Source organism: Folsomia candida, unplaced genomic scaffold, assembly GCF_002217175.1.
Source record: "Folsomia candida strain VU population unplaced genomic scaffold, ASM221717v1 Fcan01_Sc040, whole genome shotgun sequence".
NCBI lineage: Eukaryota > Metazoa > Arthropoda > Collembola > Entomobryomorpha > Isotomidae > Folsomia > Folsomia candida.
This window is the reverse complement of record NW_019091232.1, coordinates 1,073,446-1,098,825: the sequence shown is the minus strand read 5'-3', so window position 1 is coordinate 1,098,825 and position 25,380 is coordinate 1,073,446. Positions and strand designations below refer to the sequence as shown.

Below are 25,380 nucleotides of genomic sequence, written 5' to 3'. Positions count from 1 at the left end.
GGAGGATAGTTCGTTTAGTTCATATCACTGATGATGCAGACATTTTTGGTTCGTTAGAAACAATTAATGTGTTTGCGTTTGAAAACGATATGCAAACAATCAAGCGAATGATACGAGGTAATAGCAATCATTTAGCACAGGTGATAAGACGTATAGGAGAAAAAGAACGTGTTAAAGAGAATGCAAAAATTATTGAGACAATCTCCAGACAATTTAAAATTTCCGACAAACCAAGAGATCGAGGCTTTATTTTACAAAACAATGATATTGTTGTAGTCATTTCTATTGAGGGACAAAAGATTCGTATACGTAAATTTAAGGGAAAGTCTGATTATTTTACAGATCCATGTAAATCGACAAAATTTATGATCTGTAAAGTAACAGATCTTTCATTCACTTCAAAGTTAATTAATGAATTTGACATAAAATATAAGGTAATGTTGTTTCCCATAGCATGTAGTAAAAAATCAAGTTACATTTGTGTTCCTTTATGTGAAGAATAGATTACTAATCATAATTGACATGTATATTTACACATAGTTTATATTGTTATGTATTATTTTGTTGTGAGTAAGCTTTGAAATAAAAATATTTGGATATAAATATTTGCAAAATGAACGTTCAATTAACAGTGCATCACCGAGAAACCTACGATATACCATCGTGCGATTAACGTTGACAGAAAGATAATATAAGGTGCCATGCACATAAATTTTACCGTGCATTAACGTTGATTCAAGGTGTAAGTAACGGTGAAGTCACTGTGCGATTACCATGAAATGCACGGTGCGTGGGACGTTGAAAACACTGACACGATCACCGTGATTCAACGCAGATGAATTAATGTTATTTCATCGTTAAACTTCTGGTTGGGTAATGACATCCACAGGCTTTATCTGGGACAGCCAGATGTTAGAGCACAAATGCCTCTGGGATACGGAGCATCCTGAGCGCCCCGAGCGGATAACTTCTGTCATTGCAAGGTATTCATTATGTTAACAAATGGTACTCATTTTCACATTAATACGTCAAGACCGGTTTCGGTTTGCAGATGTCAAGAACTAGGCCTCCTCAATCGCTGTAAAATCTTAGCACCTCGCAAAGCAACCGAAGCAGAAATTGCGGCAGTGCATTCGCCCGCGCAATTTGGGACGCTTGACAAAATCTGCTCTAGCAATAATAATAACATGGGCAAGTTTGAGCAACTGGAATTGGAAGCAGCCGCCTCAAAGTATGACTCAGTCTACTTCCATCCTTCCACTTGCGACTCCGCCCTGCTGGCCTCAGGCTCTGCTATCGAATTGACCCAAAATATTCTGGATGACAAAATTCGGAATGGGATGGCTAGCATTCGACCACCTGGTAATTAATTGAAAATTTGGAATTAAAACAGTATTGTGAATAATAATGACGAGTATAAATATTTGTAGGTCATCATGCAATGGAGTCAACATTCAGTGGCTACTGCTTTTTCAATAATGTCGCTATAGCTGCACGTCAAGCCTTGGCCAGTGGAAGAGCTAAGCGCATACTGATTGTTGACTGGGACGTGCATCACGGACAAGGCACACAACAATTGTTTTACGACGACCCAAGGTCCCTTAATTTAATCATGCCACAGCTACATAAACTAAATTCACGCAGTAGTTATAAAATGAGGAATCGAAAAAACTACAAAGAATCGAAAAATTGGGGTCCTACCACACCATATGTGAGAATAGAAAGGATGTTTTTTGTTAGGTAGCTCTTGTCAACATAAACAAGGGCAAAAATATCATATGCCTCAAACAGTTCTTAGCTTTGAAATGAGATTTGCAAAATGGGACGGTTAGGTGTATTGCGAGCACTCTTTGTACTTACCAGCAACAACTTAGAGTGTCCGGCTGACAAAATCTAGGAATTATTGAATATATGACAGTAAATCAGTTATCTTTTGAAAATAACTTCTCTCCAAATTACCCAAACCTGTAGTTTATTCCTAAAGGGATAATCGAAAGTTTGTCTTCTGGGGAAAATTTCTCTTGCATGGGAATGTCCCGATATAAAAATAAGTTTCCATTTTGAAGAACTTTATGCTTATTGAGACCAAATCTAGAACACTAAGAATTTGCCGAACTTATAAGAAAGCATTATGTTAAATGCTTAGGATCGTATTTTTCTAACATCTATGATTTTTTGTTGTTGATGTATGCATTTTAGGGTCTTCTACATTTCGACACACCGTTACGAGAATGGACTTTTTTGGCCCAATTTAAAAGAATCCAATTACAACTGGATCGGGGATGGGGAGGGAATTGGCTTCAACTGCAACATACCACTGAATAAAATTGGAATGGGAAACACTGAGTTCTGGCATCAAATCCTTTTGCCTTTGGCATTCCAATTTAATCCTGATTTGGTACTGATTTCTGCTGGATTCGACTCAGCTTTGAACGATCCAAAAGTGATTTAACTTTACTTAACAAAATTTAATATAGACAACAATTTAAAAAAGTTTCTCAACTAATGAAGGGCGAGATGCAGTTGACATCTCAATGTTACCCACACCTGTTGTCACCCTTAATGGGTTTGGCTAATGGAAGAGTTGCCGTTATTTTGGAGGGTGGATACTGCTTGAATGCCCTTGCCGAAGGAGCGGCCTTAACTCTAAGGACTCTGCTTGGGGACCCTTGCCCCTTGTTGGAGCCAATTGCAGATCCAATGCCAGAGTTTGTGCTTTGATTGATTAAAAAACAAATCCTGGATGCTATCTAATTAAGGAATGAATAAACTATAGATTGGTTGAGACACTTCTGAACTGCATGACGGTGCTACAAAGCCACTGGACCTTAGGGTTAGGACTCAAAGAATCGAAGCAAGGTGCGGACTTATGCGTCCACGTTCCAACGTTAAGGTATGACTACGTTCCTGTCCAGCTCGATAAATATCCCACACGGGATGGGAATCCTGTGACATCTTTCGAAGAGTGTTCCCCTCATGATGACCGATTGAACCAGCTGATTCTAACCACTAATCTAGCAGTGCCGAGTTCCAAATTGGGCATCGCATTTTCCGTTGCTGCTAATTACGATTCCAGCCCAAAATTCAAACAAAGCCTGTCTATTACTGGAGAAATTCAAATTGGTCTTGAACCAGAATTGAAATTCAGCCGACCTTCTGGGTTAATGGCAGCAATCGTTGGAGGACAATGCACATCCGGGATAGCAATCATGTCAAAAGTAGAAACTATTGAAGTGTGTAAATATGCGATGGACGTGCTAAAATTGGCGAGGTATAGATTTTGCATTGCTTTAGTTGCACAAAATAACATTCACTCAATAATACTTTCGGTGCTTTCACTCAAAGAAATGAATATCACTTCAAAATTGCGTTTTGTTTCCTGAATTATGGCTTTCTTGTGCTTATGATGACAAAAGGTTCCTATGCTAATCTACATTAACAATTATTTTCATTGCTTTTTCTGTAGGATACTATTCATAGACTGGAATGGGGAAAGCGATATTGCAAAAGGTACGCTGCTGAAGAACCCTAGAGTCCTGTATGTTTCCATGCGAGAGACGTCCTGTCAACTGACTTCGGGAATCAACTTCCGGTGGGTGGAAAATAATAATGATGACGTAAGTGACGCCAACTATTTGGCCGCTCTCGCAAGTGTCATTCTTCCCATCGCCTACGAATGGTGTCCTGACTTGATACTTGTTGCTGGCCCCGAAGAGGGTAGAGAGGGCGGATACGGTTTTTGTGCATTGCCTACATCTCCTGCGGGCTTTAGCAAATGGCAGAGTATTTTTGGCTTTGAATTCACTGAACAGTGTTTACTACCAACCCTGTGTCGAGCTGTTTTTGGGAAGGCCACCACCGAGTTTTTTCAACAACAATGCTAAACCAGCTGGACGGATTAGAGTACACCACGCAATATCTCAGGCGGTGGAAGTGTTGTCAGATAAGTGGTCAACTCTAGCCCCGTTTCGTAAACGTGTAGCCCACCATAGTAGCATTCCCGTTGGAAGATATTAAAAGCAGATTGGTTAACATATTTGATAAAAATTACTCAGTCACTGCATTCCATTAAAATAAATTATTAATATGTTATAAGTCAACGAGTCAAATACACTCGTTTAATTGCTCTTTATTGTTTCTTAATTATTGGCATAGACAGTTTAGCCGTTACACAGAAATTGACTTCAGTTAGGAACTAAAATCATCAAGTTTTATTTATGTTTACTCTAAATTTAATTACTGGCACTTCAAGTTATCTACCATCTAGTCATATTTCAAGTTATCTACTGTTATCTGAGAAAAATTCACATCTGGAAATGCTTAATAGGCAGCAAAAATTTATGCTTTTTATAAGAGCAAAAAATCATTTGCTAATTTAATTGGATAAATGTTGAGTAAAATTTTGCCAAATAAATTGTAGCAAAACTTATTAATAAATTATAGTAGAGTGAGACGGAAATATTTAGATTTTTGGGCGAAAATGCAATATATAATAAAATGATAGTTAGGCAATTAATTAAATTAATACTCGCCTAATTAAATCTCAATTACTAATCTGTGTAATATATGAACGATCTTGTAAGGATTGCTATTCCATGCAGAATTGTTGGCAATTTTGAGCCAAATTTCCCCAGAGAAAAGTAGATAAGTAAGACCTAGAAGACTCAACTCCATAAGGTTGCAAAAGCCACGTTGAGAGCCTAATTGACCAATAGGAATGGAGCATGAGGTTTTCTGTCCTTCTCCCAACTTTTCCTCTTAACCTATCATTTTTTTAGCTTATTAAATAATCACAAATATAAACTCGTTTCGATTTTAGCGTACAAACTGTACAATTTATTGCATTTTTGGCAGAAATCGAACTCCGAAAATTAAAAAAGAGATGTACAAAATAATATTTAATTACACGAATTTTATGATTGGCTGGCGATGAGTGGGAGTGGTCGAAAACCTCGTCCCCCTTTCCCATTGGTCAGTTTGGCTTGGTTCTATATGTGGCTCATGCGGTCTTATAACTCTACATCTTCTATATGAATGTATGTTCAATGGGGCTCCTCGAAGCGAGGTAGTCCAGCTACCTCACCTTTTTAAATAAACCCTCCAAACGAGTGTAAATAAGTAACGTCAGAGTGATTCAAGTTTCCTTTAACGTTTCTCCGTATATGACCTCGTCCTAACCGTCATGAGGTCAAAAATATTAACGTCCTTGAAATCGCAGTCAAATTTCTTTTAAAATGACACCCCATATGACAATTATGAATCCTTTGACCTCGTCCTCAAGGTCATCAGGTCAAAATTATTAACGTCTTCGTAGCGGTGGAATTTCGTTTAAAATGACACCCCATGTGAAAATCATGTGTTTTCTGACCTCTGACCTCGTCGTCAAGGTCATCAGGTCAAAAATATTGATGTTGAATTCGTGGCGAAATTTCCTAGGGTTGGTTCCATCCAATCCGATAATATCCGATCCGTCGGATCGGATCGGATATTTTTATCCGACCATTTGCTACAACATGGTCGGATAATATCCGATCCGATCCGACGGATCGGATTGGGTCGGATCGGATACATGTTATAGTAAGTGGTCGGATAATCTCGGATAATCGGATCGGATCGGATGACCAACCCTAAAATTTCCTTTAAAATGATATCCCATATGAAAATTAACGTGAATTTAATTTTGGACCACACCCTCTGGCACTGTGGGGGGTTGTCCGATTGACTTTTCCAACTCGACCGAGAACTAAAAATTAGAAACACAATGGCGAAAACGGGGTTTGATTATGTTGACTTGTTCTGAAGATATCCTGCTTACAGACGGACGGACGGACAAAACGACCACAATAAGTAGCTGAGGCTACTAATTAAAAATTTTAATTGTTGCGAGTGACGGCCATACCCAGCAACACCGGCGTTGCCGTTAGTGATTGAAGAATCCTGATGATAAAATGTTAAAATTCCTAAAATTGAATCAACTCCATGAGTTTTGAGATAAATGCAACTTTTGTTTATTGCAATGTAAAGCTAATTTTTGGTCATACAAACAAGTCGATTAAAAAAAAATATCCAATTTGTTTGCAATTTTTCATACATTTCCTCAAATGAATTCGCTAATTTTATCCAATCTTCAAGCCCTCGTCCAGCAAGCGGCCGATTCGACACGACCAGAAATCCAACATCGAGCGGTGACCGTGGTGCGCAAGTTACTCTCCTCGGATCGTAATCCACCCATTGATCCACTAATTAATTGTGGCATCCTTCCAATTTTGGTCAACTGTCTGGGCGGCACGAACTAGTAAGAGGCTTAACTGCTTAATATTGAATTCGCACAGTCATACACACATACCTGTTCAAAAAACCTTTTTTTCATTCAAAGTTCAGTCATCTCGATTTCAGACTGAAGATTTTCACTCATTTTCTTTCAAATTCATTTCATTTTACGTCATCGGTCTTCATTTCCTCGCCCCATGTATTAAGCATATGGTGAAAAATGAAATGAGTGAGAAATCCTTTCATTCACAGTCATTCATCTGAAATGACTAAATTTTTCAGTCATTTTCATTCAAATCGCGAGAAATTCTTTTTCATTCACTACCACTCACCATCATAATCACTCCAATGAATGAAAGTGAACAGGTATGGTTAATTTATCATTTTTATTTTTAGTTCCACCCTCCAATGCGAAGCAGCCTGGGCGCTCACGAATATCGCTGGTGGGACATCCCAGCAAACCCAGGCGGTCGTCGGGTGCGGCGCCGTGCCCCATTTCGTCGCCCTCTTGGCGTCCCCATTTCAAAACGTGCGTGAACAAGCGGTCTGGGCGTTGGGCAATATAATCGGGGAAGGCCCACAGTTATGCGACTACGTCATTTCCCTGGGTGTGGTGGCCCCCCTTCTCGCCTTCATCAAGCCCGAGACTCCCATCACTTTTCTCCGCAACGTGACCTGGGTCATTGCCAACCTCTGCAGGTAGGGTGACCATACATCCCGGTTTTCAAAGTCTGTCCCGAAAATGTCCCGGTTTTGATAAAGTGTCCCGGTTTTCAAAATCTGTCCCGAAAATGTCCCGGTTTTGATAAAGTGTCCCGGTTTTCAAAATCTGTCCCGAAAATGTTCCGGTTTTCAAAATCTGTCCTGAAAATGTCCCGGTTTTGATAAAGTGTCCCGGTTTTTAAAATCGTAGGAAAAATTAAGTTATCTCACTTTATCGCCAAAATATTGATGAAGGAGTAGATTTTAGCACATAAATACCAGTGACCTGACCAGTACCTGCATGAAATATATTCTTAATTCCCTTTTCTGGCTATTTCTAAAAAATCGGTGATATCTTAACCGCCAAGCACTAGATATTATAGAAAATTGTTTCGCCAAGCACTACATATTATGGAAAAAAATTTTGGCCAAAAAATGTCCCGGTTTTAATCTAATCAGGATAAATATGGTCCCCTATCCGCAGAAATAAAGATCCCACCCCGGGATGGCAAGGTTTGGCCGAAATCGTACCCAAGCTCAACTTCCTCGTCCACCACGCGGACACGAACATTCTCGTCGACACGGTTTGGGCCCTCAGTTACCTCACGGCTGGAGGGAACGACCAAATCCAGATGGTCATCGATTCTGGCGTCCTGCCCAAACTCGTCTCCCTCTTGTCCCATCGTGAAGTCAAGGTAGGGCTTTCTAATTAATTAGTCAATCTAATCAATTATCTAATTAGAAAGCATGTTTAAACTAATTATTAATTACTAATTAAACTTAACTAGTACTACCGAAGCTAATCTTAATTTCTAATTAATTATAAAATCACTAAAAATCACCAATTAATTGGTCAATGTTCTAATTAGTTAGCTAATTAATTGGCTTATTTAGCAACCCGAGCTTAATTACTAATTAATTAGATAAAATATTTTCCATCTATACTAATTAGTTAGAAATGTGACTAATTAAAAAGCTCTGAATTAAGGTGCAGGCGGCGGCCTTACGGGCGGTAGAAACATCGTCACCGGGACGGGCGAGCAGATCCAGGCCGTCCTCAATTGTGACGCACTCGGACATTTCGACACGTTGCTGAACCATCACGAGGACAAGATTTACAAGGAAGCCCTTTGGGTTTTGAGCAAAGTGACGGCGGGAAATTACATGCAAGCCGTCATCGACGCGGGGTTGATCACGACCATTATTGAGCACTTTGAATTTGTGGGTAGAAAAATTATTAACGTGCACGCAGGGTATGCTACCCCGGGTTTTTGGGGTTTTGTGGGTTTTAGTGGGTTTTTGGGTAGCAAATCTGAGCAATACCCACGGGTAGTTGGGGTTTTCAAATTTAATAAAGTATTATAACCGGGCATTACTAACATTTCTAAAGCTAATTAGTTATAAAAATTAAATTAAAGGCTTTGTTGAGAAATTACTGAAGAAGCAGAGTTTTTTCAAAACCTAATACATGAGACATAGACTCAGTCTACCCCTAAAAATCCCGACTACCCCCAAAACCCAGGTAAAACCCTTGGGTATGGGTTTTCAATACCAAAATTCCGGGGTTTTCCTTACCCTACGTTCACTTGTATGTAGCTTAAGGGTCCATTGTATGCACGTTTTGAGTTTGAATAGTTGCATCTCAACTTTCCCTTCGTCCATGCTTCAAATGGCGATTTTGAAACGTGTTCATCGCATTTTTTTACAATATGAAGATTTTAATGCACCTAAAAATCGGTAATTTTTAGGTTTACAAAGTTACAAAGGAGGAATATTATTTTTTTTCTTCAACGAGAAGATAAGTATAAAATAGTTGAAAAATAATCAGTAAAAATTAAATATTTCCTCCTTGAAGAAAAAAATCAAAATTCTTCCCTGCTAACTTTGTAAACCTAAAAATTGCCGATTTTTAGGTGCATTAAAATCTTCATATTGTAAAAAAATGAAGGGCGATGAACAGGTTTCAAAATCGCCATTTGAATACATGGAGGAAGGGAAAGTTGAGACACAACAATTCAAACTTAAAACGCGCATACAATGGACCCTTAAGCTAAAGAAATGTGATGAATAAAATTATTGAACTGAATTTTTTTGACTTGATTTTTTAGGGTGCATACCAAACTCAGACGGAAGCCGCGTGGGCCGTGTTGTCTAAGATGATGATAAGTGGGAATAAGGAACAAGTCTCGTATCTAATTTCGTGCGGTGTTATTCAACCAGTTTGTAACTTGCTGTCGTCCTATAAAGATTCACAGGTGGGTGCATACCTGTTCAAAAAAACTTTTTTCATTCAAACTTTAGTCGATTTCTGACAGAAGATTTTCATTCAGACTCAGTCATTTTCTTTCAAATTCATTTCATTTCACTTCATCCGACTTCATTTCTTACTTCACCCCATGTATTAATAGGGTGAAAAATCCCTTCATTCATAGTCATTCATCTGAAATGACGGAATCTTTCACTCATTTTCATTCAAATCTCAGGAAATTCATTCTCATTCACTATCATAATCAGTCAAATGAATGAAAGTGAACAGGCATGCTTGAAAAATCGGTCATTAATGAACTAATTATGAATTAATCAGGTCATCCAAGTCGTCCTGGAGGGGATTCACAACATGTTAAAGATGATTGGTGACGATCCAAGCGAAGAGGTTGAGTATGTCTGCGGCGAAATCAAAGTGTTCGGTGGACTCGATAAGATCGAGAGTTTTCAGAATCACGAAAATCTCGACATTCGCAAAATTGCGGGTGACATCATGAAAATCTATTATTCGGAAGATGTACGTATTTCAGATTAATTTCAAAATTTTATTTTGGGTAAAAATTTACTTATTTTACACGGGAAATTTTTATCTACAGATCGACCAAGATCCCAACCTCGTTCCGGGAGCGATGGTCGAAGGAACGCCTCCCAACTAGTGATCTCAACGGTTCTCGGTTCTCATAGAACCGAACCGGAACCGATGGCTCGGTTCGGTTCCGGTTTATACGGAGAACCGAACCGAACCGAAACTTTTATTACCGGTTCGGTTCCGGTTCCAAGTCTTAGAGAACCGAACCGAACCGGCCGGTTCGGTTCGGTTCTGACTACATACATAAATACATTAGCGAAGTTGATCATATTTCCGAAAAAGTTTTACGAATTTCCCGAAATACACCTAGTTTCCAAAATGAAATTTTGACGTGGCCGTACCTCCAAAGTTCCCAAAATGAAATTTTGACATGGCCACACCCCCCAAGTTACCCAAAACGAAATTTTGACCTGGTTACAGTTACATCCACAATGTTTGCAAAACCAAATTTGGACTTGATGACACCTCCAAAGTTTCCAAAATGAAATTTTCACCCCCAAAGTTTCCTAAACGAAATTTTTACCCCCAAAAGTTTCCGAAATGAAATTTTGACGTGACTGCACCCCAAACTTTCCAAAATGAAATTTTGACTTGGTTACACCCCCAATGTTTCCAAAATGAAATTTTTACTTGGTCACACCCCAAATGTTTCAAAAATGGAATTTTGACTTGGTTACACCCCCAATGTTTCCAAAATGAAATTTTTACTTGGTCACACCCCAAAGTTTCCAAAATGGAATTTTGACTTGGTTGCACCCCAAACTTGGAATTGTTTTCTAACTTCAATAATACATACATAAGTGGTTTTGCTGTTGACATGTGTTAGAATTTGCTTGTTTAAATACAGATAAGTTATTGGCTTGCATGTGAAATTTCATCAGAAACACGTGAATTAGCATTGTTTGTTGTTTATTGCATATTAATAACACTACCGGTTTGACCCGAACCGCCGGTTCGGTCACGGTTTGGTCCGGTTCCGGTTCGGTTCCAGCTAAAAAAAGTTCGGTTCTGTTTCGGTTCTTCAATTCTGGTTCTCGGTTCCAAACCGGTTCTTCCAAGAACCGAACCGAACCGAACCGTTGAGACCACTACTCCCAACAATGCGGCCGGTCCACAAGGAGGCTTCGATTTTTAATGAACTTAAATTGTATAACTAACTATTTACAACTAATCAAATATTACCTACATACCTGTTCAAAAAAAACTTTTTTTTCATTCAAAAGTCAGTCATCCCGATTTCTGAGTGAAGATTTTCATTCACACTCACTCATTTTCTTTCAAATTCATTTCATTTCACTTCATCTGACTTCATTTCTTATTTCGTCCCATGTACAGATTGTATTAAGGATAAGTGAAAAGTGAAATGATCGTGGACGTTTAATCTGTTTTGTGCTCAATTTTAAGCATTAGGATGAGAAAGGAGATCATTTATTTGGTGAGAGGAACCAATTAACTGTGTCTTTATTTAAAGGTGGATAAGTTAAAAGCATTATTTTCTAAAATGTAATTGTACTGTAATTAATTGTATAATTAAAACTATGTAGGTCGATCTATGTACATATGTACGTATTTTGCTGTGAAAGTATTTTGTCTATGAAAACGTGTATGATTCTGAGCCAAAATTTTGCACGTGCAGATTTTGATGCCCTTTGGCACATCCTGTTAGAATAGTAAAATCCCTCGCTGGGTCTTGATTACCAGTTGGTAATCGTTAACGATAAGGCAAACTTGATTAGAAACCAAACCCACATATTTTATTATGCAAACTTAACAAGTCTTTGTAACAAATATGTAAAAGTTAACCCAATAAGTTTAGATATGATGTAATCATAATATTGTTATTATAATGATGAAATTGATGGGGTGAGGAGATAGGTTTAGATGAAGAACATGGGATATCGTTTGGCCAGGTCGGGATGGATGGTCAACTTCCTGGCGAGGTCGTTCAGGTCCGCATTTTCCCTAAAAACAAGGAACAAATTTCATTAGGATTCAGCAATGTCAGAGATTTGCATACATGCCAACTTTGTAGATTTCATGGGAATAAAATTACTCCAGTTTTTGTAAACTGTTTTTAAGGTTGGCGTGAGTAAGCATTTAAACTGCTACTTTGTAAACTTTGTGGGAATAAAATTGCTCCAGTTTTTGTAAAGTGCATAAAACTGTTTTTAAAATTTACGAATTACTGAGGATAAAAATTGCTCTTTTTAAACTTTGTGGGAATACAATTACTCCAGTTTTTGTAAACTGTTCTTAAAATTTTGACATGATTACAAAGTTTGGCGTGACTAACAAGGGAACCTTAAGTATTGTCACCTCTCGATTTCCTTCCAAATAGTCTTAATCGACAGATAATTTAGTGAAACTAAAACTTTGTCATAGAACATGCGGTGCAAAATCACGTTTTCGCGAAATATTTGCGAGAGCTGCACCAAAACGTGTCATTTTCCCAATGCTTTTAATATAGCCACCAGCCTTCGAACGAACTTTATAGAATATTGATTAATTATAAACCTGTCCGTGTAATTTCAAGCCTGATCACGAGTATGCTATAAGCTGATGCAAATATTTGCCATTTGTTGCAAACTTTTTTGCAAAATTTCGCAATTTTAAATTTGGTTATTTTTTTAATTTTGCAAAATGTGTAAGTGATAAAATTTATTTTTCATGTTGCAAATATTTGCAATTTTTTTGCAACTTGCAAAAATGAATATGGGAAATAATTTTTAAAATTGCTTAAAATTTAAAAGGATTAGTTATTTTAAGTGTTTTCATGAAAAATTTGAACGATGTAAATTTAATGTAAATTTCAATTTTTGCAAATGTTTGTAAATTTTTCGAAATTAGTAAAATGAGTTTTTAAAAAACCTTGCAAAAAAGAGCAAATTTTGTGAGTATGACAAAATTTGAATTTGCGAAATTTTGCAAAAAAAAGTTTGCAAAAATTGGCAAACATGACATCAGTATTCGTGATCATCTTTGAAATTAAGCGCACAGGTATGTACGCACAGGTTGAACAATATTCTACATATAAACTTCATGAAAAAGCTGCTGGCTATATTAAAAGCATTGGGAAAATGCCAGGTTTTGGTGCAGCTCTCGCTAAATATTTCGCGAAAACGCGATTTTGCACCGCATGTTCTATGACAAAGTTTTAGTTTCACTAAATTATCTGTCGATTAAGGCTATTTGGAAGGAAATCGAGTGGTGACAGTACTTAAGGTTCCCTTGTAAGTATTCAAATTGCTCACCCTTCCTTCTCGATGAGATGGCGGGCCCGATAAGCAGCCAGATGGGCGTAGTACGTGGCCTACAAATGATTAAAATAAATATTTATAACTGGGCAATTATAAGATTACAGATAATCAAATTTAATTAAAAACCAACCGCTGGGTAGGACACGGGCTGCGTGCATCGAACGAATACGTAGCACAAGTAGTACGTAATCTTCTGCAAATCGCCCATCGTAAAGTTGTTGTCGTCATGAATGACGTGATACCGGGTGGGTTTTGAGGTTCCCTGCGCATCAAAAATAAATATTTATCAATCATCGAGACCATTTATGCGAAGGTTTCGTTTTGGACGTCCAAAACTACTTTTGGACTGGACATTGTCCAAAACTCTTCAAAATAGAAAATGGGACAAAATATTACAAGTTCTTTCTTAACGATTTTTTGCAAATCTATGTAATCTCCCATTAATTTTGAGCATGGGTGTGTTTATAATAATAGGAAATCTGGAAAAACTTTTGATTTAACGAGTTTTCTCATGAGGAATTAAGAAATTTTCTAAACGATACTGTATTACACACCAAAATTTTAAACATTAATAGCGAAGATTGGCAATCTTAGATTGCATAATTATACGTCAACGAATTATCATAATGAAGAACTTGCAACACTTTGTCCCCTTTGGACAATTCAGGACATTTGGACGGCCAAAACTGGTTAAAAGAGGGTTTGGACGGTAGGTTAAAAACAACAGCTAAACCCTGCTTATACCCGCATTTTTTGGATATTATAAAATGACCCGGACCTGAATGCCGACGTGGCTGTTGAGGAAAAATTCCCTCTCGGATGGATGGACAATCTTGGTGTCGACGACCGTTCCCGGTGGAATGTTCTTATACTGGAAGACAGAAAGTGATAATCATTACATCACAAATCTGGTGACAAATAAGCTCAAAATTTCTTACTTTTCCGACCCCTCGTTTCTCATTCATTGGCTGAAAACGCGTGTGGTGCCGCTTCTTTACCTGATAAATATAAAAAAAGTAGACTAATTAGTAGAAATTAAAGACTAATTAATTAATTACTCGATTACTCATCACCAAACTCAAAACATTCTAATCATTTCTCGGCTTTGGGAATTTATTTTAAAATTCTAGACGACAAATTTGCAGAGCAGGTCGTTCCCAATTTTTTCAAAAATATATGCTTCAGATTTTGACAATTTTTCAAGGAGGAGCTCCCAAGTTTAAGAAGCCTTCGGAAAATTGGAACTCGTCGAAACTAGCTTAAAAAACTGACCGCCATTCCATTAATCATCTTACTGACTACAAATTTTGTGTCCAGAATTTTAAAATAAATTCCCAGAGCAGAGAAATTAATAAAAATATACTGCTTGTTTTTTTACTATTTTAGTAAGTAATGCGTCATCGAGTATTATGTCAAACTTACAATCACGAAGGTGATTTTGATCTTTGGAATTCCTAACTTCTCCGTAATCGAGGCACACTTGTCTTTCATTTGCTCATATTCCTCTTCCTTAACCTGTCCCCCAAATTAACAATATTTTGATTAATTTACATATTTGAAATTCAAATTATTGAAAATTTCCCACCTTATTAAAGAATCCTTCCGACACGCCGTCTCGGAACATCAAGATTTTGGTGGGGTACACTTTGTTGGTTGCGAAAAATTTGCCCAACTGTCCGCCCAGAATTTCGTCCATGTTCTCGATGAGTTCTTGGCGACTCTCTTGCGGCTGGATGTGCATCGAGTAGCCCATGCAGGACATGTTGAATGATGCCGTAACAGCGGCAATGCTGGGGGCCTGCAAGTAATAAAATTAGTATGCACGGAAATCAGGGATGACCAAAATACTTTATCAAAATATATATAGTGTGTTTAGCCCCGTTCTTCCCTCTGGATTTTAGGGGCTGTTGCACCCACAAAAAGACAAAAATCTACGTGAAGAAGGCAACAGTTGTGCAAAAATACGGGTTTTGTGAAGAAATTACTTTTTATCGCTGTCAAAATGCATTGTTTGCACGATTCTTAAAAAAATAATGAATTTTGACAGCTATAAAACGTAAATTTCTTCACAAGCCCTATATTTTCGTGTGACTGTTGCCCTCTCCACGTAAATTCTCGTCTTTTTGTGGGTGTAACAGCCTCGGAAATCCAAACCCTGGGAAGAACGGAGCGTTTTGCCCACGTTTTAAAATTAGTACGAAAATCTAGCCATAATATCTAAATCTCACCATAGAATTTGGACTAGGATGAGTTACATCCGCTCCGAGGATCATAGTCTTCTCATTTCTGAAATGGAGCTCGTTCAATTCTTGGATTGAAAAATTCGTCCCGGAAAGTTTGGAATTCAACTTGAGAAGAAAATTCCCAATCTTTTGGTTGTTCGGGTCCCTCACGTTCTGTTGCCTGATGCAAGCCGTCAAAACGCCGTACTATACAAAAAAAGGTGAACTTTTTAACCAAAAATAACTATTTTGTAACATAGAAATCGACAACTCGTCCTCAAAATCGTAAAAATATGCATTTCTCCGCTCTGGGAATTTATTTTAAAATTCTGGACGACAAATTTGTAGTCAGTGAGGAAGGAGGATGAGTTTTTTGGGTCAGTTTCGACGAGTTCCAATTTTTCTGAAGGCTTCTTAACCTTGAGATCTCCTCTTTCAAAAAGGGTCAAAATCTGGAGTGTATATTGTTTAAAAATTGGCAACTCTCACCTCTTCACCTCGTCCAGAATTTTAAAATAAATTCCAAGAGGCGAGAAATGATTAAAAATGTGGCGATTTTGATTGACGATGAATCATCGAGTCCTACCCATACCTGTTTACTTTCATTCATGTGACTAATTTTGATAGAGAATGATGGTGAATGAAAATGAATTTCCTGTGATTTGAATGAAGGTGAGTGAAGCATTTCGTCATTTCAGATGAATGACTGTGAATGAAGGATTTTTCATTTCTTTAATTTTTCACCCAATGCCTAATACATTTGGCGAAGTAAGAAATGAAGTCAGATGAAGTGAAATGAAATGAATTTGAACGAAAATCAGTGAGTGTGAATGAAAATCTTCAGTCAGAAATCGAGATGACTGAATTTTGAATGAAAAGTTTTTTTTGAACAGGTAGGACTCCTACCTCAAACCAAAACAAATTGTACTCACCACAACTTCCGCTTCCGATTTAATGAAGGCGTAGTCCTTCCCATCTTGTGGTAAGACGACAATCACCAATTCGAAACCTTTGCCCTTGATTTTCTCGAAGGCCGTGCTTATCCGAAGCAACTTGTCGTTCCATCCTTCTCTATTCTCAGGGTGAAACTATTAGGGAAAATGATAAGTCAATTATCCGACTAAGAACTTCAAAGTATTTAAAATGAACATTTTGTTTCTTACATGTTCGTCCGTAACAAATTTTATGGCGGGCCTTATTTTTGGCGGCATTTTGATCCGTTTCATACCAAGGCTTTCCCCTAATTCGCCCAGTTTTGCGATAAAATTGCTGAAAAGTGAATACAAATTAATTACAGGAACAAATATAGCAAACTCGCAGAAATGTAGTGCATTATTTGCAACGAAGCTATGATATTTTATTACATTTGACCTCGTTTACACGGTCATGGGGTCATCGTACCTCGAAATTATGGGTGATTTCTGAAATCTCCACCCCAAATAACGTCTAAAACTGTGCACTAACATTTTTGGCCTTTGACCTCATCACCGTGACCTTTTATTCTACAAGGTCAGTTGACGAATAGCTTCTTACTTTTAAAATTAATTGTCAATATCCGAATACAGAATTAAAAAATGGATTCCTTCGAAACTTATCGTGCTGACGGACCGACAGACAAAACAATCGCAATAACTACGCATCAATTCGTTCCGCCCGCTAATAAATAATAAGATAAGCTGTATCCATTCATAGTCTTTGATTTCACGGTGATTATCCAATTTCATCTCGTAATGTATTTTTATAGACATTCCAAGACAGTATAACCACCGTCAAATCACGGAATATAGATGATTGCAGAAAAATTTGTGCTCAAAACTTACTCCGCAATTTCTTCATCCTTTAAAATTCCATCACAATCGAATATCATCCATTTTGGGAGGGTGGCAGCTTGTAGGAATTTCTTGGACACTTCATTGTTATCCTTGAAGTTCCACTTCCCCTCAAATTGGCTGACTTTGGCGTTTATTTGCTGCATAAAATAATTACGGCCCGTTACATTTACATATCTTGTTTTTTTAAGTTGGCAAATCAGTTAAATAAAAATAAATGGTTAGATATTTACAGCGCCTTTGGAGTCCAAGGTGCGCACAACGGGTGGCGCGATTACGGAAGCGTTATCGATCACGATGGGATTCGGTTCGATACGGATTCCAAATTCAGTCAGGACTGGGCACTTATCAAATCTGCTTCCTTGTCTCTGCAAAATTTCATAATTTGTCAACTTAAATATCAAATTTATATCAAGTTTAGTTCACGGCGGATATGTATTTACAAAAAATCAGTGAAATATGTATTTAATATTTATGAAACAACGTCAAAATTTTTGCGAAATGTGTACAAACTAAGAAGAAAATCGTTGAAATAAGAACTTGTATTTTTGGAAATAATGCTCTAGATTTTTTCTGGTCCAATTTCTTCCGAGCAAAAAAATTCGTCTGGCATCATTTAAATATTTGCAAAATACGTATTTTTTTCATGTATAAAAGATTTACGCATTTTTTTTAAAGAAATATTTATAAATATTTGTATCTTTGAAAACCGAAGCTTGTGACAATATTGAAAAAAATGGAAATTTTTGAAATCTATTCAAGTTAGATTAGAGAATACACCCACAAAGTTTTACCATCGGTCGTCATAAAAAAGGAAGAAGTTGGAAATAAATACATATCCGCTCTCTATCAATTACGCATTTCTTCTTACAGCCAGGTCAATCGCCTTGAATCGTTCCTTCGGCTCAATTGCTGCCCCCTTGATCATCGCGCTGGTCAGCTTGGGTTCCATTTTGCCTCGATAGGGCTGCGTAATAATGATGCACAGCTCGAGGGGGACATAATTTGTCATGTTTCGATTCCCAATGTGAACCACGGGCCAATCTGGGTGTCGAATCTTGGTCTTCTTAAACTTGTTCATATACTGGACGATGTTGATCGACTTGGTCACCCCCTTTTCATCCGTGATGCCGAACGTGTACTCAGCCGCGGACTGTTTGACGATGGCATTCGCGGTGAATTTGTGATACTTCTCGTGCTTACCGGTGGTTGAGTCGATTGGTCCAGTCCCGTACTTTATTAGTTTTCCTGGGACATAGGAAAAAAATGGTAAGATTGCGAAGGATGGTCAAAAATATAGAGTTTTGAGGTCTGTTTTTCCGAAGGTATGGATTTGCAGGATTGTTACACCCACAAAAAGGCGAGAATTTACGTGGAGAAGGCAAAATTCTTACGAAAATACAGGTTTTATGAAGAAATTAACTTTTTATCGTTGCCAAAATACATTATTTTTTTAAATACAGTATTTCGACAATGATTAAATGTTAATTTCTCCACAAAACCTGTATTTTCCTATGACTGTTACATTCTCCATGCAGATTCTCGTCTTTTTGTGGGTGTAACAGCTCCGGAAATCCAATCCCTGGGAAGAACGGAGCTCAAAACACTATATTTTTGACGCGCTTTAAGATTATATTGTGTATGTTGTCCAAATGCAAATTTTGTATAGATAAATCCACCAATTATTTACCCTTCACTGCTTCGGAAGCCTTGTTGATATCCGGATCCTCCCAGTACTCGATGTCCAAAGAATCATCCAGGGCCCACTTGCAAGCATTACGGACATACTCGTGGAGCGGCTTTTCCGTGTAGAATGCCTTCGTAGCCACTACAAATAAGAGAGGAAATTTATACAAATAATGCCACCCGTTAACGTGGGAGTCGATGGCTTATCATTAAAATCAGCACATTTTTAATCACTTATCGCCTTTGGGAATTTATTTTAAAATTCTGGACGACAAATTTATGGAGCAGGTGGTTGCTAATTTTTAAAAAAATATACACTCCAGATTTTGATACTTTTTGAAGATTTCAAGTTTAAGAAGCCTTAAGAAAAATTGGAACCCGTCGAAACTGCCCCAAAAACTCAACGCCATTCCATTAATCAATTCACTGACTACAAATTACTCGTCCAGAATTTTAAAATAAATTCCCAGAGCAGAGAAATGATTAAAAACATGATGCTTTTGATGACGAGTCGTAGTTAATTAATTAATTAAGCCTTACAATCAATATTGAGCGTGGCGGTTTCCTCCGACCCGAGACAGAGGGACTGATAGTGCCCGTGAAGCAACTCGAGCATCTTGTCCAAAGGTTGTCGGTGGGTGGGGTTTTGATTGAAGAAGCTTCGATTGCAGGAAATGTAGCGCAATGAGGGGGCGTGACGAAGAGCCACGTCGAGACCTTGGACGACGTCCTGTGGCTGAACGACAGGCTCCCCCATTTCCCTCCCGGATCGAAGAAACTCGATAAACGAGCTGGTCAAGACCTGGCCGACCACTGTGAAATTAAGGACAAGAAGAAATTAGTGTCAGTTTAGTTTTAAATTGTAAAAAAGAAGTACAAATTGGTACAAAAATTTGGTAAAAATTGAGCTGGTCATCATGCCATCACTGTGATATTAACGATAATTAATTAGAAACTAGTGTCAATTTAGGATCAAATTGTAACAAATAAGCTTATAATTTGGTTAAAAAATTTGGTGAACAGTTTGGTAAAATTTGAGCTGATGATGTCATCACATGGAAATTAAGGACAAGAGGAAATAAGAAATCAGTTTTAGTTTAGTTTCAAATTTTAAAAAAGAAGAGAAATCGGTACACAAATTTGATAAACATTATGGTAAAAATTGAGCTGGTCATCAATGATGAGTCATCATTGATGACTCATGATTTGGAAATAAATTGTTCAGCGGTACGAATGAGATTGCAAATTTGATGGAAAAATCAATAATTCTTCTATAAAAATAACAATACGTTGGACCAAACAATAAACAATTTAGGATCTCAATGTTTAATTAATTTGTACTTTTGGAATTCTTAATTTGTCCTTACTTTTCATCTCGACCTTGAACCTCCTCCTCTTATCGGGATCATCAGGGTCTTCCATCTCCATTGTGACGGAGTACGCATCCCCATTTGGAAAGTTGAGCCGTCCTGAATGTAAAAAAATAATGCAAATTGTGTCATAATTTGTAAACCAATTTGTAATTAATTAATCTCTATAAATAATTAACATATAAACAAACCTGCCGTATAAACATTCTTTTTCCCGTCGAAGGGGACCGTAAATTTCAACGCGGCCTTATTCTGCCTCTCGAATTCTTTCCAAATCAGGGGCAAAATCCGGGCTGGAAGTTCCGTCATTTCGCGACCCTCTTTCTCCGCGACCTTGGCCCGAGCCTCCTTCCGCTTTTTGGCAGCATCGGCAGCCGCAGCGTTTCGAGGGGTCGTGTCGACATTGGTTATGACCACGTCGTAATGGTAGATAACGTCGGGGAAGGTCTTGGTCCGGGTGACCTTGAAGGAAGGAATGAGATAGATAAGCAGGAGATTATAAAAAATACTTTGAAAATTGAAAATACAGGATTTTAGGCTTCATAGTTTGGATTCCGGGGGCTGTTACACCCACAAAAAGACGAAAATCTACGTGGAGAAGGCAACAATCATGCGAAAAAACAGGTTTTGTGAAGAAATTAACTTTTTACAGTTGGAAAAATACATTGTTTTCACGATTTTCTAAAAAAAATGCAATGTTTTAATCACGATAAATAGTTAATTTCTTCGATCACTGCATTTTTCTTTTAGAAAATTGTGGAAACGATGTATTTTTTCAGCGAGAAAAAGGTTAATTTCTTCACAAAACCAGCATTTTCGTATGACTGCTGCCTTCTTCACGTAGATTTTCGTCTTTTTGTGGGTGTAACAGCCCTGAAAATGCAAACCCTGGCAAGAACAGAGATCAAAATACTGTACATTTTTGATAATTGCTGTAGATAAGGTCGATTCAAGGTCAAGAAGATACAAATTTAATGAAAAAAACAACTTACCGGATAGTGGTTCACCTTGAGCGAGATTTTCAACCCCTTCAAGGGCATCTCATTTTTCACCCGCAGGGGACGTGGGGACGTGACGATTCGGTCTGCCATTGCTTCAATGAAGGAAAGTTTTTAGCTTTTTTGTGCAACTGTTTTGAAAAATTGATGAAGAGTGAAGAGAGGAACGAACAAACTGAATTGATTCGACCGACTGCAACTTCAAATCGACTTTGTCAAAATTTATTATGGAAACTTTAGGGTTGGCAAGCCTACAAAATTTTGAGAAATTGAGGACACTTGAAAACTTTGATGTTTGCAAGTGGAGATGGAAAGCTGGTTTGATTTGGCTTCATCATCGTGCCGATTTTGTGGGGCATTCGTATGCAAATCTTGGACATTCAGTCTCAAAACTTCTGAGACAGGGTTCCGTTTTGGATGTCAAAAATTATTTTGGACGATAGTGACTAGTCAAAATCCAGTCATTTACGTACAAAAATGTCCAAAAGCGTCCAACATGGTAAATGTGGCGAAATGTCACAAGTTCTTAATTAATTGAGCATCTTGCTCTGTCTGAAATATCACGAAATTTGCAAAAACTTAAATTTAAAATGAAATTTAACAAAATTTCTAAACCATGCCGTATTTCAGACTAATATGGTCAAAATTAATAGGAAATTACAAATATATAAATACGTCAACGGATTATGGAAAGATCCAGTAATGAAGAACTGGTCACATTTTGCCACATTTTCCATTTTTGCCACTTGTGAACATTTTGCACATCCAAAATTGGTTAAAACCGGTGTGGGACGATGGTTATAACATCAAAGCGAAACCCTGGAGGTGCGAATCTGACTTGGAATTTTTGAGATAACGCGAACCAATATTGATATCTACATCCTTTACTTTACATTCGGGGAGACGAGATTCTGAGATTCTTCTTTTCACTCCTTGCTTAATCTTAATCACGAAGAATTTATCATTTTATATCATTTCATGCAAATCCAAACCCTATCGAGTGGAATGAAATGAAATGAAACTAAGTCGCATTTTCTCTGGAATTTTGCTAGTTTGGTTTGAACGAGAATGAATAAATCCTTTTATTTTATACAATTTATTTACCAAATATGTTTGCATTTTGGAGACAATGTCAATTTTGTGACGGAATTTATACATTTCTGAATAAAATGTATGTATATGGAATTTAACGTGTATCATGTATAAAATTGTGTACATTTATGACCAGATTTGATGGAAAAGTGTGAAAAATGATTAGACAAGAACTACATATTTTACAACTCAACTGAAATTATGAGATTACATATTTTATTGGGATTCAAGTCATCATAATTGTATGTCCTTATTTAATAAGAGGAATGATGATAAGTCAGTATTATCGGGTTCTAGACAATTTTTCATTAATTATGTAACAGGTCCCAACATAAATTTTATGACTGATTTGATATATTTCTGAATAAAACATGTGTGCAATTTAACTTCAATTGCATGTATGTTTTATGTGAATCATTATTATTACTTACGTATAAAATTTTGTACATTAAATTAGTTTGTAACAAGTGTGAAAAATGATACGTCAAGAGCTACAAATTATGCCATTAATCAACGGAAATTACGAGATATTTTATTGGGATTCAAGTCATCATAATTTTATTTAATATAAGATAAGTCGTTGATAAGTCATTAATCCACCAGAGCAAAAATATGGGTACTAATGGATGATTCGTTTCTCGATCTAGAATGGTACGATTTTCAGCTTTTATAATGTGTTTTTTGTCACAATACCACTTTTCTCACAATTTTATTATCCTCATCTCCGCAGAATCTGGAGTCCAGACTATCGGACAATGGAGGTCTCCCAGCGTATGCTCTCCGATTTTGAGCAAATTAGTGTCAATCGGTCACAAATTTAATTAGGATGAAATTTGCGAAAGACACGATCTCCCAATGGGCACGTTTGGCACAGATATTTGCATTCGAAGAGGAGAAAAGGGGCAGTAAATTTGGAAAGTGTAAAATTTGTCGACTTTACGGCACGTATTCTCCTCTTGGGATGCAAATATCTCTGCCAAACATGCCCATTGGGAGATCGCGTCTTTCGCAAATTTCATCATAATTAAATTTGCCATCGATTGACACTGGTTTACTCAAAATCGGAGAGCATACACTGGGAGACCTGCAGTATGTTGTAATCGAGGAGACAAAAAATCATCCCTATATTTTATTCCATTGAATGAATCATTATTACTTTATTGTGGGGCCAGTAAGGTCGGAAATTCAGAATAGGGTCAGATAAAAAATTTTGCAGATTGATTCTCATTATTTTTTCGTCATCATGCATGATCTTCTTAAAACGCTTGATTGTCGGGTTAATGGATACTTTGACATATTTATTATGTATGTGGAATTGTGGACAATGCGGATTACGAATGAATCATACCTGTTCAAAAAAACTTTTTTCATTCAAAGTTCAGTCATCCCGATTTCTGACTGAAGACTTTCATTCACACTCATTCATTTTCTTTCAAATTCATTTCATGTCACTTCATCTGACTTCATTTCTTAAATCGCCCCATGTACTAAGCATAGGGTGAAAAATGAAATGAGTGAGAAATCTTTTCATTCACAGTCATTCATCTGAAATGACTGAATCTTTCACTCATTTTCATTCAAATCACAGGAAATTCATTTTCATTCACTATCATTCTCCATCATTATCAGTCTAATGAATGAAAATGAACAGGTATGTGAATGATGAATTGACCTCGATTCAATCAAACGGATGTAGTTTTGATAGCATTTAGGGAGCGTCCATAAATCACGTGATCGATTAGAGGGGGGGAGGGGGTCTGAAATTTGTCACCAATTATCACGAGGGGGGGGGTAGGTGGTCAGATGTCACGTGACATGTGTAAAGTTTTGTATATGCCGTATATGCCAATAAATGTCGTGAGAGTTATATATAAATTCTCTTGGCATACCTCACACACGTTATATAGATTAGATTTTCATTTTGCATATTTGGAAACTTGCTTTGACTTAAAATTCTTATATCTGACGGGCGTATTAAATAGTTATTTGCACATGTGTATAGCTCTAATTTGATTAATGATTAAAAAACACTGGAATAATATTGTTATTCCGGACAACATTATTTAATTTGAGCATCATCTGTCACGTGACTGGTGGGGGGGGGTAGCGAAATTATCACCAACGGTCACCAAGGGGGGGGGAGGGGGTCAAAATTGTCCAAAAATCGATCACGTGATTTATGGACGCTCCCTTATTGGTATATTGTTGTCTTAATCGGTATCGAAGGATTCAATGGGGCTGATTTTGCAGAGATTATACATACATATGAAAAAAAAAACATGAGAGAAAAAAGGCGTAATAAATCACTCAAAATTTTTAAAAGATATATTTTTTTTTCATTACTGATAAGTAGTGACAAATGGGTCATCAAAATATAATTTTATGCTATATACAACATGTATTTCACTATGAATGATTTTTTTATTTATGATCTATGAGCTTTATTATTTTTGATTTAGAAGACTTGTTTGTGATCTGTGAACTTTATTTATACACTAAATTGGTGTAGAAAGTTATAATGGCATCAAAGTTAAACATATGGATAAAATTAACCGCAAAAATTTGCCAATTTGTTTCACTATCACTTCCATATGAGTACGTTTCCAAAATGAGGGGGAATATTGTGCGAAAAAAAGTACACTAATTTACTTAGCATGAAAATTTTACACGTTGCAAAAAAGACAAGTGGCAAAAAATAATTTGCAAAAAGAGAGGTGGCCTGTGCAACTGGAGTGATGTGGTTCATATTACCTGCGATTTGCAGGTAAATTTGCGAAGATTTGACTGTTTTTCGCAGAAATGCATGGATCAAAACGTTTCTTCAAAGTGAGTGACATAATGCTTCATATGTGCAAAATGTCATGTAATAAATAAATATAGTTTTTTTTTATTTAGTTTGTCATATTTTTGCAATTGAAATCTATAAATTTTACCTTATCATTGATAAGTTATAATTGGATTTAGAAATATGGAATAGATTAAACAGTCTATTTTGTTTAAAAATTATTTTTTCGGGTTGATTAGTCATCACGCCGTGTAATTTGTTACGAGTTTTCGATAATGGCAATATAATCTTCTAGGTTTTGAATTTGGTGTATTT

General features: G+C 37.0%; 3 protein-coding genes and 1 pseudogene across 3 annotated transcripts; 3 read left to right on the top strand and 1 right to left on the bottom strand.

The window, feature by feature from the left end:
* The first annotated feature begins 876 nt into the window (after positions 1–876).
* LOC110861323 (polyamine deacetylase HDAC10-like) lies at positions 877–3,204 on the top strand. The gene is made up of 7 exons (XM_022110429.1): positions 877–983; positions 1,052–1,362; positions 1,431–1,596; positions 2,200–2,443; positions 2,512–2,708; positions 2,777–3,053; positions 3,172–3,204. Exons 1-7 carry the CDS (start codon positions 877–879, stop codon positions 3,202–3,204), a joined length of 1,335 nt encoding a protein of 444 aa, XP_021966121.1.
* LOC110861354 (histone deacetylase 6-like) lies at positions 3,170–4,384 on the top strand. The gene is made up of 2 exons (XM_022110463.2): positions 3,170–3,271; positions 3,467–4,384. The coding sequence occupies exons 1-2, from the start codon at positions 3,210–3,212 to the stop codon at positions 3,882–3,884; spliced, it is 480 nt and encodes a 159-aa protein (XP_021966155.1). The 5' UTR covers positions 3,170–3,209; the 3' UTR covers positions 3,885–4,384.
* Positions 4,385–6,101: 1,717 nt separating this feature from the next.
* On the top strand, positions 6,102–9,961 carry LOC110861336 (annotated as a pseudogene).
* Positions 9,962–11,554: 1,593 nt separating this feature from the next.
* On the bottom strand, positions 11,555–21,515 carry LOC110861327 (protein argonaute-2). The gene is made up of 18 exons (XM_022110433.2): positions 21,183–21,515; positions 20,382–20,652; positions 20,188–20,289; positions 19,361–19,633; positions 18,825–18,962; positions 18,006–18,382; positions 17,368–17,502; positions 17,126–17,274; positions 16,469–16,574; positions 16,238–16,393; positions 15,312–15,512; positions 14,669–14,881; positions 14,506–14,598; positions 14,022–14,081; positions 13,862–13,954; positions 13,214–13,345; positions 13,078–13,136; positions 11,555–11,788 (listed from the first exon to the last, which is right to left on the bottom strand). Exons 1-18 carry the CDS (start codon positions 21,279–21,281, stop codon positions 11,704–11,706), a joined length of 2,742 nt encoding a protein of 913 aa, XP_021966125.1. The 5' UTR covers positions 21,282–21,515; the 3' UTR covers positions 11,555–11,703.
* Between the last annotated feature and the right edge of the window lie 3,865 nt (positions 21,516–25,380).